Genomic DNA, 16,678 nt, shown 5'->3' on the forward strand with positions numbered 1-16,678 from the left:
CAACTGTATCCGATTTTTCCCTATGTGCTGTATTGAAGTGCCCTTTTCAAGTTTGGTTTCCTGGTGCCTTTTCCCCTTTATCTCCTCAAGCTTTAGAGGAGAAGAGCAGCAGCTCCATAAATCCACTATGATTCGGGCATTAGGAGGAAGCCCTAGAAGACAAATTTGCCAGTTTCACAGTGAAATAAAGGCATTTTTCATGTGTGATGCTACAGAGTTGAAGCTCTCCTGGTGCAAGCCCTCCAGACACTGTCCCACAGCACTGAAGATACTTTTTTGATTTGAATATAACTTTTAGAGCTCTTTATCTGACTTGTTTCCAGAGGGAAGTCTTGCCCTGGTTTTCCATCAGCCCCGCATCCACGTCTGGCCTCAGTTTTGTCGGGTTGATGATAGCTGATCTTTGTCTTTCAGAAACACTAAGTTGAGCAGCGAGGAGTAACGGGCAAGTGTCTGCTTTTGGCGATCTGAAGGTGTCAGAGAAGGAACTGTCTTGTCATAAGGCCTTGATGCAGTGTTTAGAAAGAGGGAACCGAAACCTCTTGAGGAAAGAATTTTGTGTTCGTTCGCAGTCTCTTGTGAAATCAAGGAAAGTACAGGCTAATCTTGAGCTGAAGCTTTCGATAGCTGTGGGTGCTGCAGCAAGGGGCAGCACTTAGAGTGAAGTGTGTGGTCAGTGGGAGAATGTGCTCATCAGGCAGACTTTCACTAACACTTTGCCTTGAGACTCTCCTCTTGCAGGGGGGTCATCTAAAACCCTCTCTGCAGAGTACAGGGGGAGAAGTAGCTGCTCTCACCGCTTCATTTTCTGCTTCATGTGTGCTGCTTCCAGTGGGTCCAGCCGCAGGGGAAGCGGCTGCTGTCGCCAGCCACATTGACTTCTTCCTCTGCAGGCTCTTCAGTTTGAGGAAGGCAATCTGCACTGCTGGTGCAAGCTCCAAATGGAGCTGTTTGTTTCAGTGGCATCCTTCTGGGCATCACCTACGAGGATGCAGAGGGGTGCCTCTGAGTGTCACAGTGGCTAAAAAATGAAGTTCTTCAGGTTGGGCTGAGGTGGAAAGCCACAACGTCTCAGGCTGTCTTCAGTTTGATTGGCTTGACTTCCTTCCCATGCAGTGGCTTCTTAGCTGTGCTTTAGAAGGAGATTAAAAGCTGGACATCCTGTTCTTGGGGAGGGTTTGCACTTCTGGCTTGCAGTGGAGGTTACTTGTAAGTCGGAATGCTGCACCGACTGATGCCTTATGCTTGTCTCATTAGTGTGATGGTATTCCCTGTCCAGCTCAGAGTAGACTTCCAGCCGTGCTATGGGGGAGCCAAATAGAACGTCAGCAGCTGTGCTGCACACAGACCTGTTCAGTGCAGGGGGTTTTCTTACAGGGTTTTTGTGTCTGCCCTGTCTGCAGACACAAAGGAGGAACGAGGGTGAAGGCAGGGTTAGGAAGGAGAGTCTCAGTATGGACAGGGGAAAGGATTTGTCCTGCACTGAAAGGGCTGTTGTGTTGGTACATGCAGCACTTTACATTTGTGTTCTTGGTTCTTTGCAATGATGTAATGATGCTGCATTTCTTAGTATCAAAGGAACCTGAGCTTCTTAAAACAATGAAATACTTAAGGCCGAGCATCTACTTTGCTTTTCACAAGCTTTATTTGCTGGAATTGCACTAGTGTGTGTAATTCAGGACTGACCCCTTGCTCTCGCTGAAGAGCATCCTCACTTGCTATGTGATCCCTTGGCTTCAGGAAAATAAGCTAATTGCATCCAAGGTTTTTAAAGCATTTTACTTCTTTTTAGTCGCAGCATCCTCTGCAGATGTTGGAGTGTCATAAAAATGAAATGTGGAAGCAGATGTGAAGTTGTCCGGCTTGCTCCAGATCTGAGACAGTAAATGAAGCTGTCAGGGGGAGCAGCGGGAAGTTCAGCTGACTTTATCTGTATGGCCTTTGGCAAGTGACATGTGGACTCCTTAATGGGAAAGGCAAATGTGAACTCTGTTCAGCAGTTTGTCTGGAGCAGTGCATCTGCTTTAGCAGATCAAGGGTAGGAGCTCTCAAGGATAGAAATGCTTCTACATGGCGGTGACTTGGGCAGGAGACGCGCCGGTTCTCATGGCAAACAGTGACCTGATCTGTCGGTGCTTCTTGGACTGTGGGCTCCCTGTAACCCCCAGTGCATCACCTGCTCTGGGGTTTGATGTCTGAAAACACTGAAATAGAGAAAGAGAAGTCATAAGCTGATCCCAAAAGGATTCCAATTTCCTGCTCTCTGTCTGCTTTCAAAGATTTTCTGGCTGCCTCCAACACGTTCAACAGCTCATTCTCTGTAATCCTGTCTGGCTCTTCGCTTCAAGATGTTGGGGTTTTAAAGCTCTTGTCTGAATGCTTTGTGCAGATGGGCTCGGGGTGAGTCAGGCTGTAAGGTGCAGTGTCTCGCTTTGATAGGGTTACTGCTTCTGTACAGGTAGTTGATGGCTTTATAGCAGGAGAGGAACAGATCTCTCATGTTGATGGGAAATTGCCATTCACCCTCTTGAAAACAGGAGCAGGGCATCTGAAGCTTTCACCCCTCATTTCCCACTGGAAGTTGTCCTGATGTGCCTGTGGAAGTGTTGGATTGTAAAGGGTGGTAACAAACCTGTCTGGCCTGGAATGCCAATAGTGGTCAATCACTACCAGAACTTAAAGTGTCAGTCACAGCTTCAAGGTATTAATGATTTGTGCATGTCATGGACAACAAAAGAACATGGAATGTATCAGTAATTCATAGTTCAGGGGTGTCAATAGCTGGATTTTGTAAGTTATCTGAGGTCTTGTCAGCATTTAAATCCTATCTAAGTTGTGTTGAAAGTTACATGTGTAACTTTATCAATGGAGATTTTACTATGCTATTGATTTTCTTGCTGCAGCTTAAGCAGTGTTAGTCACAGCCCTTCCTGAGACAGGCTTTTGTTTCCTCACATAGGCTTTGTTATATATATATCTTAAAAAAAGCAGAGCAAAGCCACCCAAACCAGACCAAATACTCCACCATCTTTAGCATTTTAAATAAGCCCCTAGGATATTCCTGCGCTCTTACATCTCTGCCTGCACTGGCATGGAAAGGCCATTTCCTTTCTCTCATTCAAAGTGTTTTTTTCAGCAGGAGGATGGAGAGACCTGACCCTCGCTTCACACTGAAACTGAGAATGAGCGGCCCATGACAGAGTTGGCACTCGGAAGCCCCTTTGCTATGTCTACAATTTCTCTGCTGGGCTGGTTGGTCGGTTGGTTGCTGTGGGTGTGTTGTTTTAAGGCCCTGGTCAATGAACCAACACAAACATTCCTGGTTGGAAGGCTGGCGGAGGAGCCAGAGCTCAGCTCCTGCTTCCGTGTTGCCTTTGGCTGGTGCCGCACGGGGCTGGCGCGGGGGCTCCTTTTGGCCTAAGGCAGCAGCTTCAAATAGGGAGGGAAAAGAGGTCCCACCCAGTACCAGAGTGGCACCAGTGAATGGGTTCCGTGTGCTTTGGTTTCCTCCTGTCCAAACGGCTTCAATAAATCCTCATTTAAGTGGTTTATTTCGGGTGGTGTTTTCTAAGGACTGAACAGTTTCTGTTTCAGGGAGTTGCATGAAGCAAATGAGAAATGCAGTGAGTTGATGCTCAGGGTCTGGGGAGAGCTTGAGCTGGGTGGGGGGGACACGGCATGGCTCGTGCAGGCTGTGTGGAAACAGAAGAGTTTTCTGAACTCCGTGTTGCTTTAGGGCTCCAAACACAGCCTATGCTGTTAAACAGGGATGTTCAGGTCGGATGTCAGGCAGAAGCTCTTCCCTGTGAGGGTGCTGAGGCGCTGGCACAGGGTGCCCAGAGAAGCTGTGGCTGCCCCATCCCTGGCAGTGCTCAAGGCCAGGTTGGACACAGGGGCTTGGAGCAAGCTGCTCTAGTGGAAGGGGTCCCTGCCCGTGGCAGGGGTTGGAGCTGGATGACCTTTAAGGTCCCTTCAACCCAAGCCAGGCTGGGAATCCATGACTGTTCTTTGCAGATTGTGCCCATCTCCCTGCCCCAGCTGGGGTTTGGAGGCAGGTCTCTGGGTCTGGCAGCCATTCTTAGGCTCTTCCAGTTCTCTGGGTATCAGCAGCAGAAGCTAAAATCCACCTGACATGATCTGTAGGGTCAAGCTCCTGGTTGCAGGCTCTTATGTGCGTCGAGGACCATAGAGTGGTTGGGGTTGGAAGGATGCCGAAGCCTCCCTGACTCCCCGTCCTCATCCTTGGTCAACTCAAATCCTGCAAAGCTTGAACTTCTGCACACTTGATTCAGGCATTTCTCACAAGTGTCTTCTCTCTGGTTTTGCCCAGGCTTTCCAGTGCTCCTTTAGAGCAGGATGGTTTCCTTCCCTCTGTCCCTGCTTCCTGCTCTTTGATAGAAAGGGCTCCTTTTGACTTCTCAGAAGTGGAAGGAAATGACACTGGAAATGCTCTGCTCTTTAGTGAGCATGTACTTGATGTCTGCGGTACAGGATGCTTCAATTCAGGGAATGCTTTGATTCTGTTATCTAATTGGTACTGGGAATCCTGATTAGTCCCTGAGTTTGCGTCTCAGACTCTGGCTTCAGCTCGCTTAAAGTTGTGCGTGTGTATATTTATATCTCTATATATGTATCTAAAAGGCTTGTTTTTTTCTTTTAACTCTTAGTCCTGTTTCTGTGTGATAATTGTAAAGAATGCCTGCAGTCTGTGCACTGGGTTGCATCGTTGCTTCCTTGGAAAAAGCCTTTTTTGGGAAATGGGTGTTTTTCCCATTGGAGATTGACGAAGGGGAGCATAGAGGAAACATTTTCAGATCAGGGTTTGAATTTGGTTTCCATTGCAGAAGTTGCCACTGTGCCAAACCTGGCTAGAACCTTAGATACCTTCCAGTGTAAGAACTGGGAGTGATGCATTGTGAGAGCTGGAGCAACAGAAATGGTTTCTAGGTGATCCAGTGTGTGTGCAGGTGTGTGTAAAAAGGAGGACCCCAGTTTCAGTGTCAGTTCTGTGACAAAGGCACATGACAAATGAGCATCTCCTTGTTCCTGCTCCGTCCTAAGCCGTGCTGATTAATGGGTGTTGCTGTAGCTGACAATGAACTGATAGAAAACCGATGATTCACATAATTCGAGCTCTGCAGGCTCTGTCAAAGACTCATTTCCCTCTTTACAAGAGGTGCTATAGAGTAAAATGCAAGCTCCTTTCAAGACAGCAGCCCTCCACTTAGAAAGCTGAATATTTATAACTCTAAAGGAATGCCTTCTGCTTCCTAGGATTGTATAGGAAAAGCCTGCTTGAGATACCTTTGCTTTCAGTGAGTATTCCTGGAGTAAACTACTTATGAATGTCAACAAAAACTGAGCCAGAGATCACCAGAGACTTTGGAAAGAGATTTTCTACCTATTTTTTGTGTGTATGGTTTTAAATGAGGCTTGTACCTGCCGTTCCTGAGGTGCACTCTATGTGAATGACAATGCTCCAATTTGATTTCGTGTCTAAACAGATAAGCCTGATTTCTCAGGAGCTCTCATGCCACTCTAAGGAGGCATTACTTTGATTGCATGGAATGGTCTGGCTTTAATGGCAGTCTTAGTTATGACAGTGGGGAAAATAAGAGGCTGCTCTGGTGGAAACCGGCTCTGTCATCTGTGTCCACGGGTACCCCAGGCAAATAGCTCGGACCTTTTTGATCTCATTGAAGTCATCTATGAAATGTCTGCAGTGATGCTGCTTATTCACCACTCCTGGAATGTCTCTGCTTAATGAATAGCTCCCAGAGCTCCCAGAAACACGCAGGGCAGTGGCTGTGGGACTGACAGGGAGGCTGTGACGACGGCATCGGGCTGCTGAGATATATTTGACTCAGCCCCTTGCCTTCCTGGGACAGTTGTCTTCCTTCTCGATGGACTGAGGGCCTTGCCTGGCGTTCCAGGGGGAAGAGGAGCAGGACTGAGGAGCAGGGCTGCAGCCATCCTTCATGGTGCACTTGTACAAGTCTGCGGGCTGCTGGCCTGCAGGCAGCTCGGGCGCTCGCTGGGTCATTCGGGACCGACCAGGTGGGTCTGTGAGGACAGACATTCAGGACCTTCCAGGAGCACATCCAGCCTCGGAGCATCCGGGATGCGGGAGCTGGGAGCTGTGTGAGGAGGCAGGAGGGCTTGGGGGCTGATGGGCGCCTTTGGATTGCGGCAGCTCCCAGGTGGGGTTTGTCTGAATGAGACCAAGGACCAGGAGGGGAATGTGCTGGTGACACCAGGGATTCGCTTCAGGATCCCTCTGGAGCAGTGGTGCTAATCCAGAGTTACCTTTCACTGTTAAAGTGACTTTAAATTGAAGCCTCTTCCCATTCCCTTTGTTGGATCTGTAAGAAACCTTCCAGGTAAATGGGTGTTGGCTCTGCAGAATGTTGGCTTAAAGCAAAGGTGAAAAGCCTTGATGCACTGGAAATCCAATCCCACATTTCTCTGTCTTTCCCTGGCTGCCTGAGACAGCAGTGGAGTTAGGCAGTCTACTGGAAGGGGGTCTGCAGTTGAGTTTACTGTGCTGGAGAAGTGTTTCCATGTCCCTTTCTGTGCCTCTTCATTTATTTCTTGATCATTTATGCACATTAATGTGTTAGTTACCAAAGAGGAGAGGGAGGAGGAGAAATTCTGAGGTGAAATTAAATCAGACACCAGCATTAATCATTCTGGTTGTGTCTCTAAATAGATGACATAATTCACCGAAGGGTTTTCCTTTTCATTGAAGAGATTAAAACCTGTAAGTCCTAAATTGCCACTTCTCTTGTAGCAATTTCATTGATTTGAGAAACGCACTTGATGTTATTTGGCATGAAATACTTGCGTCTGAGAGTGAAACTATCAGCTCTGATTGGGAAGAAGTAAGAATTCATACTAATACCGCTGCTGGCTTCTTGCATCCCAGCATCTTTCAGCAGTTCCCAACTTTATTAACCTTTGGAGCACCCTTGACAGATGGAGACATGGAAAATCATAACGCCAAATGAACTGAGTCTTTGCAGTAGTTCCAAAGGGGCTGTGAATTGGGGCTGGGGAATTTGGCTCATCCCTGGGCTGTTTTCCTGAGGAAACAATGAGCAGAAGGAAGGATTTAATGGATTTGATGTGTCTGTGTGTGTCTGGATGCTGCTTTCTCACCTGCAGATGCTTCTGCCTGTGCACGCGTCTGCCTGTGGTAGTGCGGTGCTGTGTAGTGTACACTGAGTGTAGTTTGGGATTCCTGAAGTGAATTGAGGCAGTGAGAACATCTGGCAAATGCCAGAAATAATGCTCACATTACAGGTTTCTGATGAACAATTCAGTTTAGGACTGCTCCACCATTAAAGAAACCCTTCACGCTAGTTGACATAATGCAGCTGAGGCACTTGGAGAAAACAGTTTGGAAGGCAAAAGGAGCAGTTGTTTCACTTCTGATTTAATCCCCAGCAGTTAGGGAAACCCGAGTGTTTAGGATGAAGGCATATGTAAAGGTCTTCCTCCTGATCAGAATAATTCTTAACTGAACTACTTGTAAGTCTGGGGCTGCAGAAGTTAGAATAGCAAATGTCTCTTTTACTTTCTGGTGTCAAGTAGCTAATGGCTGATGGTTCGTCGACAGAGGTAACCAGCCCCCTTTGTCTTTGGTTGCATCTGAACTAAACCCAAAGGCAAAGCTGATAATTCTACATTTTGCAGTGCACTTTTCTAACCCATTTGGGTGTTTTTGGTGTGTTTCATGTGATGCGTAAGAGAAGGCTTAGCATGTTGCAGAATGATGCAATGAGGATGATCTACATCTGCTTCAGGGTGATTTCAGGGTAGAGTTCTAGATGCTTTTCTTCATTTCTTTTGGCTTCCTTCATTAAGGGATGGGTTTCCCAACTGCTTGCTGTGCAGCACGCTTACGGTGGCATTGGGAAGGGAATCCAGCCCGAGGACCCTGCGGAGATGTCTACAGCCCCAGTTCCGCAGAGGGCCAGGAGCTGGTGCAGGAGCCCAGCCGTGTCCCTGCTTCTCTGTATTGTCATGGACCTGTTCTGCTGTCTCTTCCTGCTGCATTTTCATCCTAGAATAAACAGAAGTTTCTGGTGAGAGCAAGTGCCAGCCTCTCCCTTTACAGAGGCACTTCCCTGGTGCCCCGTGGAGCACTGCAGTGCAGCATTCTTCATTCAAATCTCCTGTGATGAAACGAAGAGCCCTGGCTCCTGGATCCCCTCCCTCGCTCCACACCCAGGCAGCTCCTTGCTTCTGAATGAATTAACGTGGCTTCTGAAGGGTGTTCCTGTGCATTTCCCACACTTCAGGGTCACTCTGATTAATGCACACACTCTGATGCTGCATGGGGAAGGCCAGGATTGAGCGCTGCCCATGAGCCTTGCCCAGACTTGGTATTTCATCCCTGCACAACTTTTCCGTGGTTTTTGAAATCGTGGAATTGTCGAATGGCTGTGGCTGGAAGGGCCCTTAAAGATCAGCTTTAATTTAAGATGGTAAGTAGGGGTGTCAGTAGTGTGTTGGAAATGAAGGGTGGTTGGAGAGGAGCAGTTAAGCAACTTCCATGGAGCGCAAGCGCCTTGTGCAATACCCAGTGGAAATCCCCATTCCTGTCCTCTCTCCCAAAAAGGATCCAGAAACTGAGATTTTAGTGATAGCCAGGCTTGGTTTCATGAGAAAGCAGGAGTAGTTTGGTTGGCAATGTGGCCGGCATGTGCTTAGCTTTATTCCTGACTGAATCATAGAATCCCAGCCTGGTTTGGGTTGGAAGGGACCTTAAAGCTCCTCCAGCTCCAGCCCCTGCCACGGGCAGGGACCCCTTCCACTGGAGCAGCTTGCTCCAAGCCCCTGTGTCCAACCTGGCCTTGAGCACTGCCAGGGATGGGGCAGCCACAGCTTCTCTGGGCACCCTGTGCCAGCGCCTCAGCACCCTCACAGGGGTTTTATCAGGGGCTTTATGCACACTGTGAGTTACAAAGGTGAGGACTTGGCTCTTGTGGGCAGGAGGAGTTACCATGCTCTGTTGTTGGAGATAGGGCAGTGAAGGCGTTGGGTATCTGCAATGAAGCAGAAGGCATCGGCTGCCGCGCTGCTTCCAGAGGCACTCCTCTTGTGCCTGGAAAAGCTGGTACACCCAAGTCATCAGTGATGCAAATATATTGTGATGTAGGTATGAAAATCAAAGCTGAGTGTCCTCGGCTCCTCACCGGGATGGAGACCAGCCCTGATCTTGCTTTCCAGCATGTGTCTCGCTGCTGCTTTTACTTCACTGATGAAAAACTTTAGACATTCATCTTGTGCCTCAATCCATGCGCAGGCTGTACTTGAATGGCAGCTCCTAATGCCTACAGTCCTGTTTGTATATTTGTAACAAGGGATCCTTGTCCACGTGCATTCCCCAATGCTACTGTTGGGTAAGGGATAACCTGGTTTTTAAAGGAAAATGTACCTTTTTGAGGGCATGCGCTGTCTGACAGGATTAAGAACCTGAACCTGACTCTCCCTCCTGGCTCTGGTCTTTAACAAAAGACTCTATTTCCTTCTCTTCCACCATTTTCACTTCAAAGCCTGGTTTGCAGATTAGCAGGGAGATTTGTATGGCTGTGATGATCAGCAGCTTTCGGCGAGCAGTGTGGTCTGTGCAGTGAAATCCTTGCTTTTACTCCTTAAAGGCTTCCCAAAGTCACTAAAGCTCCCAGCCACGGCCGGGGTTGTTGGGCTGTTGTCAGAGCCCTGTTTGGAGTCCTATACCTAAAATACATTGAGGCTGTTTCATCCAGCTACAAAGTCTTTCACTTTCGGAGCACAGGCTTTCTTATGTATGGTGATAGGAGAATTCCTAGCAATATGCAGAGAATATGTCAAAATGTGTAATCCAAAACACTGTCTGAAACTGAACTCGCTATGAAGTGGTTCTGAGTTCTACTCAGAGCTGTAGTGTTGGCTGTTTTCCAGTTTTGGAGCCTGAATGGAGTGTTAATGTCAACCTAAACTGTAATCTTAACCTGCCCTTCCACAGGCTTTGCAAAGGGAAGCAGGGGAAGCCTGTACCACTGTTGTCTCCAGTGCTCAGCATCTGAGTATGTGGCAGCTTTCAGGAGACAGGGATTTGAGGCACAAGATCTAAACCACGATCATTCAACCATTCTATGATTAAAATTGCTGCTCCAGTCTTCTCTATGAAGTGGAGGTTTTGTTCATTTGTTCCGCTTTGTCTTTCATACGCTGCTGAGTAGCCTGAAAGATAAGGTTGTATTAGAGCTGTGCACACAATTTACTGCTTGGCATCTTCCAATCCTTCTGCGTCATTGCAGCCCGTGTGTGGGGCAGGGGTCCCGAGACGTCAGGATGATGTGCTGAGGTTTGAAGCTGCTGGTTTCCACCTTCCCAGCCATGGCTTGAGCGGGTTCCCTTGATTTTGACACGCTTCCTGCTTGTCTTGAGCTCATCCGACCTTACCGAGGAGGAGGACGGCTCCTGGCAGCAGCCATGGCGGGGACCACTGCGTCCAGGCAGAAGCAGGGCCGGTTTGGGAGCTCGGCTCCAGCAGTCGGAGCGGGTTTGTGTGGGTGGGAGGATCTCTGTTTAATCTGGGCGGGAGCTGGGGGTTGGTGGTTCTGTTCTGTTGTCATCCCACTCCTTTCCCAAGCTTGTCATCTTTTTATACAGCATGGCATTTGGGAGAGAGGTGGGAACGTCTTGAGAGAGCTGCAGCGCGCAGACATGGAGATGGAGCTAGATACTGAAACGCAGCTCAGGCTGCTTGGGTCTTCTCCTGGTGCTCTGTGCGGCGCAGGCTGATTCACCGTGTCATTATCCAGTTAGAGCAGTTCAAGCTTATCAGTGGGAGGAGTTGGAACCCTCTCTGGGAGGATTCTGATCCTGGGGTCTTCTGGGAGGTGATCCTGCTTGGAACAGGAATGTTGCTCAGAGTGAGATGACCGGGCAAGGTAGTCTCCTGCGTCTGAGTTCATCCCATTCACTCTGTACATGACCTGCTGAAGAATGAAGGAGTTGGTTTCCACACTTCCAGCTTCAGTTTCCACACTTCCAGCTTCAGTTTATAGGATGCTTAAGCCTGAAGTAATCATTTGGCAAATTCTTTGTCCCAAGCTGACTGTGGATGCTGTAGCAGAGCAAGGTATTGTTCCAGTCAGTGCGTATCCACCTCCTCCGGGCATGATGGGTTTCTGATAGAACAGATTCTTGCCAGGAGCTTTGCAGAAACCCATCTCTTGTTTGAAGTTTGAGAAGCTGCCACTGTTCAGTAGAGGCCCATAATTGCACCACAGTTCTTGTAATCTGCTTAAGGGTAATAAATAAAGGATAACCTACTATTAGTTTCATTTACTGGATCCTTCCCAAGATTGTAGCTTAGGAGTGTTTTGGATCTGCACCTAGTCATTGGTCTCGTTTAAACTGTTAGGCTTTTCCAAGCAGGAACAGTCAATTAATGAACATCATCCAGGTTTTTTATGACCAGGTATGGTGGTAGCTTCAAATGTAGTATGTCTCTTAACTTTCTTATGGTAGGTACTACTGGCGATGACACTTCCATGGAAGTATTGAAGGCATCATTACTTAAATACCAGCATTTTATTCATGGACAGTAACTGGATGATAATAATTATGCCTATCAATGCTCTGCATGCTTCTAAGTTCAGCAAGGAAAAAGAAAATGATCCATTATAAATGCTGAGAATGACAAATGTCACCAAAATACAGGAGGCAGAAGTTCTTTCATCCCCTTTGGGTTCATTCATCAGACAAGCCTGCTGACTGCTCCAGGGAATGCTGAGAAGGTGATTGCAGAGGGGAGAAAAGTAGAACTATTCACCTGTCTGGCATTATACAGCTCTGTGTCCCTCTGTGCCCCAGGTGCCTTGATGGATCTGGTGATGGGAGTGAAGAAGTGGTTTGTTTGAAATGGATGGAAAACTTTGCTGTTCCTACTGAGGACGTTTTATTATGTAGTTGTCAGCCACGTGAGCTTAAAGTACAATAGAAAGGGTTCTGCCATCCAGGGCAAGGCTTAGTGTGAGAATAAGAATACCTGGTGTTTAATCCCAATTCTTCTATGGGCATCTTGACCTTGATTTCAATGTGTTTATTCACCTTCAGGCACTTGAAGCCTTGGCAGCAGGAGCAGGGTGTTCAGGAGCTTGTTCCTCGTCTTGAATGATCACAGTGGGTGGGATCCTATTTGAACAGGAAAGGAGGGGGAAGGCTTTTTGGTGTTTCAAGTGGCTGTTAACCTAACAACCTGGGGAAATGAAGGATGCAAAAGCAGTGAATTCCAAATGAAAGTGGTTGTTGTGACTGCAGACATGAAAAGGTCCCGTGTGATGCGGTGACCCGGGGGTTAGAGCTCACACACAGCTCCGGCTCGGCTGTGCTCTGTCCTCGGAGTAAGCCCGACTTAAAAACCTTATGCTTGTGTAAGCAATGGGAAAACAAGCAGACACTTCATCCTCCAGTAAGCCTCAGGAAATTCCTGCATTCTTGATTGGATTTTGTGGCACAGGACTGCGTGCTGTGTGTTTGAAAGATGAGCAAGGTTGCCCTCTCCAGCCCCGCGCCACAGGCTCGATAAGCAGGGGCTGAATAGCTCATTGTTCCCCTGCGGGCAGCCCCATCATCTGTCCCTGCTCCCTGCCACAAACACTGAGTGTAGTTAGAATGAAGGCATGCTGATACTGCATTTCTTACTGAAGGAAAAGGTTACTACTACTTGTTGCTGTTCAGCGAGCGAGCTGCATGTGAAGTATCCCACCTTGAGAACCAAGGGCTTGAGCTTTGTTGTAGTTTTACAGTTTACACGCGTGCTGTGCTGATCTTGTTGGGAAGTGGTACTTTGTGTTTCATCCAGCTGATGGGTGCTGAGGCGCTGGCACAGGGTGCCCAGAGAAGCTGTGGCTGCCCCATCCCTGGCAGTGCTCAAGGCCAGGTTGGACACAGGGGCTTGGAGCAAGCTGCTCCAGTGGAAGGGGTCCCTGCCCATGGCAGGGGTTGGAGCTGGAGGAGCTTTGAGGTCCCTTCAGCACAAACCCGGCTGGGATTCTTGAATGCCAGACCTGCAGGTGAGTGTTAGGACTGGGCAGGCTGGCTCATTGCGGGGAGGAAGCACTCCCTGACCGTGCCTTTTGGTGCTGTTCCTGCCTCACTGCCTCACTTTCTGTGCTTCGTGAAAGTGTTAATGACAAAGGCACAGGTAGAATGGGGTTGTCTTGTTTGCATTGACTAAACAGGGCACTCATGCATGGTTCTGCAAGTCTGCTAGTAGCTTTGTAACTGGGAACCGAGCCGGATGGAGATGATGTGCACAGCAGCAGGGATTAGCAAATTGTATTTGGGAAGTGATACTCACCCTTCTTCAGTTGTGGTGGGGAAGCTGTGGGTGCCTGTGGTTGGGATGCAGAGGTACAAAGCTGTGCCTGCCCAAGACCTGCGTGTTCCTTACTTTATTGCTGATTCTGAATTCATCTTGGGGCAACACACCTCTGAGAACCTTTGGCAAGAGCAGCAATCAGAGTCAAGCAATAGCAGGCATCTCTGAAGCTGGAGTGCTCAGAGATGGAAATACACGTTTTATTGTTTTCATGTTGAGTTTATTGCCTGTATAAAAGCCAAATAACCTCCAGTAGCTGCACCACTGGATATTTCTGCATTCTGAGATTAGCTCCTGCTATGTTTTCTTGTCCTGTTTGACCATGGGCAGAGTCATTTCACTCTCCCATCCCTGAAATTCAGACTGGGTAAGATGAGAGCACCCTGGCTTAAAGGTGTAATGGGAGGAGTTGTTCTATTTGTAAACTGTTTGAAAACTGTTAACTATTGTGTGCATATAGATAGATAACTTCAGTAATAATTGTGCATAATAGAACGCTACCACCTGTATCTGTGTCATTTATGGGTCCTTTAGACATAGGTATTTTATAGTCTTCCTGGAGATAAGTCTCTCAAGGCAAGTGCCATCACGTTGGCTCCCTGAAGGAGTGTCTTTATCTTTTTCGGTGACTTTTGGTTTGTAATGAGAGCTGCACTGTTGGCGACTCAGGAACTAACTGAATAATCCCAAACTGGTGCCTTGGGGGCAGCCCCAGTGTGTGCAATGTCTTGTCTCTGCATCAGGAGTAGCCTGCAAAGGAATTGGATAGCAATTCCCCCAGGTGGCTCCCTGAGCCGATGTGGGGTATTGCAGCATTCAGTCCTTTTCCAAGCTGAGATTCAGTACATTTTTAGGCAGTGACCACTTCTCCTTGATGCCAAAAATGCACTTGACACTTGTAACTGATGCACTCCCCAGCAGCAAAGCTCTGCTCCAAGGGCTGCGCCAGGGATTGCAGGATGTTGGATGGTTTTCCTGTGGCTGGCGCATCCGAGATGCGATTGCAATCACTTTCTGTCTGCAGATACATTTCATCCTAATGGAGCTTTTTTGCTGCTATATATGAATGAGGGAACGTGGTTTTAACTATATTTTACTGGAGAATTTTGATGGTGTTTTCTCTAATGGGATTCTGTTTAATCTCTAGTGCTTTTATTTGTTACAGAGATCCGTGCCCAGTTGGTAGAGCAGCTGAAATGCCTTGACCAACAGTGTGAGCTTCGGGTCCAGTTACTGCAGGACTTGCAGGATTTCTTCCGCAAGAAGGCAGAGATTGAGATGGATTACTCAAGGAATTTGGAGAAGTTGGCTGAGAGATTCCTGGCTAAAACTAGGAGCACCAAAGACCAGCAATTCAAGTAGAGTATCTGCCTTTTGTTTTTGCCCTTTTTTCCCCCTGTAGATGTGGCTGCAAGGACAGGAATGCCAGCAGAGAGCTGATAGAGTCAATGTAGGTACCAGCACTTGGGAATGTCAGAATCAAGTGTTTCCCAAGTTTGTGTTAAACACAGAACTCATTTCATCTTCCTCCACAGCCTGGTTGCTAACTACACTTCAGTAATACCTGGTAGGTCGCATGTTGTCAGTAGGGAATGGGATGGTAAAAACTGGCATGTCTAAAAGGAGTCATTTTCTTGGGAAGGTGGGCAAAGCTGTACGGCAGATTCGATGGGCAAACCCAGGATTTCCTTCACTGTCAGCGGCTGTGGTCGGTTCTATTTAAAGGGTAACTCTTTGCCATCTGTTCTGTGCTGGGGTTTGCTGTTGCAGCTCTCTGGTTTCAGTATCCTGCACATACTCAGTGTAGGACTGAAGTGTTGTATCTCAGTTTGTAGCATTCTCTGCTACTACCACTTCAGAACAGCAGAGAAGTAAGGTCAATAGTACTTCCGAAGAGAGCTGTGCCATGGTGGGGGGAATCCCGAGATACCAAGCTGTTGAGACTCGATTAGAATTTGAAGATGTCCTCATTGACAATGAATTGTCTCACCTGCCTGAACCATTGTTTACAAGTAGGTCTGACCATACTGCTTTGGTTGTTCCCCATTTAGCTCTTGGAGCTGGGATGGCATGGTCATGGTTTCATGGGTTCAAAGCTGCCTGATTTACTGCTGAGCCCTGCCTGGAGGAAGGTGGTTTTCCTAGGAGGGATGCAGAAGGGGCTGGCACAGGCTGTGTGGCACGGAGCCATGAGCCCCAGGAGTAGGTGGCCAGCAGAGAGCCACAGCGCTGCGGGAGCTGACACACGGGCAGTGCACAAGCTGGTTGGGTTCTGTTGTCAGGGGAGCAGCTGGGAAAAACATGGAGCAAAAGCAGCCTTGGATCTGAATCATTCCTGCCTTGGACAGTTTGGGCTGAGAGGATCCATCTGGGGCTGCCTCCACCCACAGTGCAGTGTCACTGTTAGTGTTGTTGGGGTCATTGGCTGTGTTTTGTTTTGTTGTTGCTGTGCTTGCAGGGATGTGGGGATGTATCGGCTTTCCCCTCCCATTAGACGCTTGCTTTGTGAAAGCCATTCAATAGGCACCATTCTGTTTCCTTTCTGGGCAGCTTTGATGTGATTTACTTCAGTTCTCATTGAAAACACACAATGTGCTGCACTGTGGGGAAACATGACTGAGCATCACTGATAGATTGGAGAAGAGTTGTTCTATGCATCTGTATACCTGTAATGGTCTTAAGTGTTTTGTTTCCTTTACAGTGGAAGTGTTCTTACAGCTTTAAGCTGCACATATTCTGCACATGCCTTTAAGATGGCACGAAAGAAATGGTGCCTTGAGCTGTCATATTCCTGTGCATTATGATTGATCTTTTCCAGTTGATTTTGTCCTTCTTCCTGGTGAAAATTGAGGTGGTTTCCTTTATATTGCATCCTATCAGAAACGCTGTTGTGTTCAGCTTTCAGTGTTGGGAATGTTGGATACAGCTTGCTTCCTATTTTGAGATTTGGAGTGAATTTTCAATGTGAAGTTGTTACCATTGTTCAGTAAATCCTACATGGTGTCATTCTTCATGGCAATTAAATCTGCTGGTTGTGTTACTGCAGGGTGTTTGTTCTAATGCGTCTTCCTCACTGCCCCCTGCCCCTGGTTTTTGAGCTGTTTGTACTTTAGATGGGCTTTTATAAAGTTGTACCTGCACAAAACTGACCTCAAATATGCCAGTTATTGAGTGCAGCCTCGATTGGACTGGTGATTCTGTCAGCACATAAAATCTTCACTTGAATTGCTGAATTAAACGTCAAGTCCAGGACATTGCCTGAAAGAATCTGGAAATCCATTAGGGATGGGGCAGCCA

At 47.7% G+C, this 16,678-nt stretch overlaps 1 protein-coding gene across 4 annotated transcripts in view; it reads left to right on the plus strand.

Moving 5' to 3' along the window:
- SRGAP2 (SLIT-ROBO Rho GTPase activating protein 2) overlaps positions 1–16,678 on the plus strand; it is an 86,767-nt gene that overhangs the window by 15,128 nt on the left and 54,961 nt on the right. For 3 of the 4 annotated variants that reach the window (XM_057400680.1, XM_057400682.1, XM_057400684.1), the window contains exon 2: positions 14,547–14,739. The exons of the other annotated variant lie outside the window; for it this stretch is intronic. In XM_057400680.1, the coding sequence (XP_057256663.1) occupies positions 14,547–14,739 (193 nt within the window). The remainder of the gene's footprint in view (positions 1–14,546; positions 14,740–16,678) is intronic. 4 annotated transcript variants of the gene reach the window in all.

Source organism: Pezoporus wallicus, unplaced genomic scaffold (genome assembly GCF_028554395.1).
Source record: "Pezoporus wallicus isolate ANWC-B61680 ecotype Strahan unplaced genomic scaffold, APGP_CSIRO_Pwel_v1 scaffold_7736, whole genome shotgun sequence".
In the NCBI taxonomy this organism is placed as follows: domain Eukaryota; kingdom Metazoa; phylum Chordata; class Aves; order Psittaciformes; family Psittacidae; genus Pezoporus; species Pezoporus wallicus.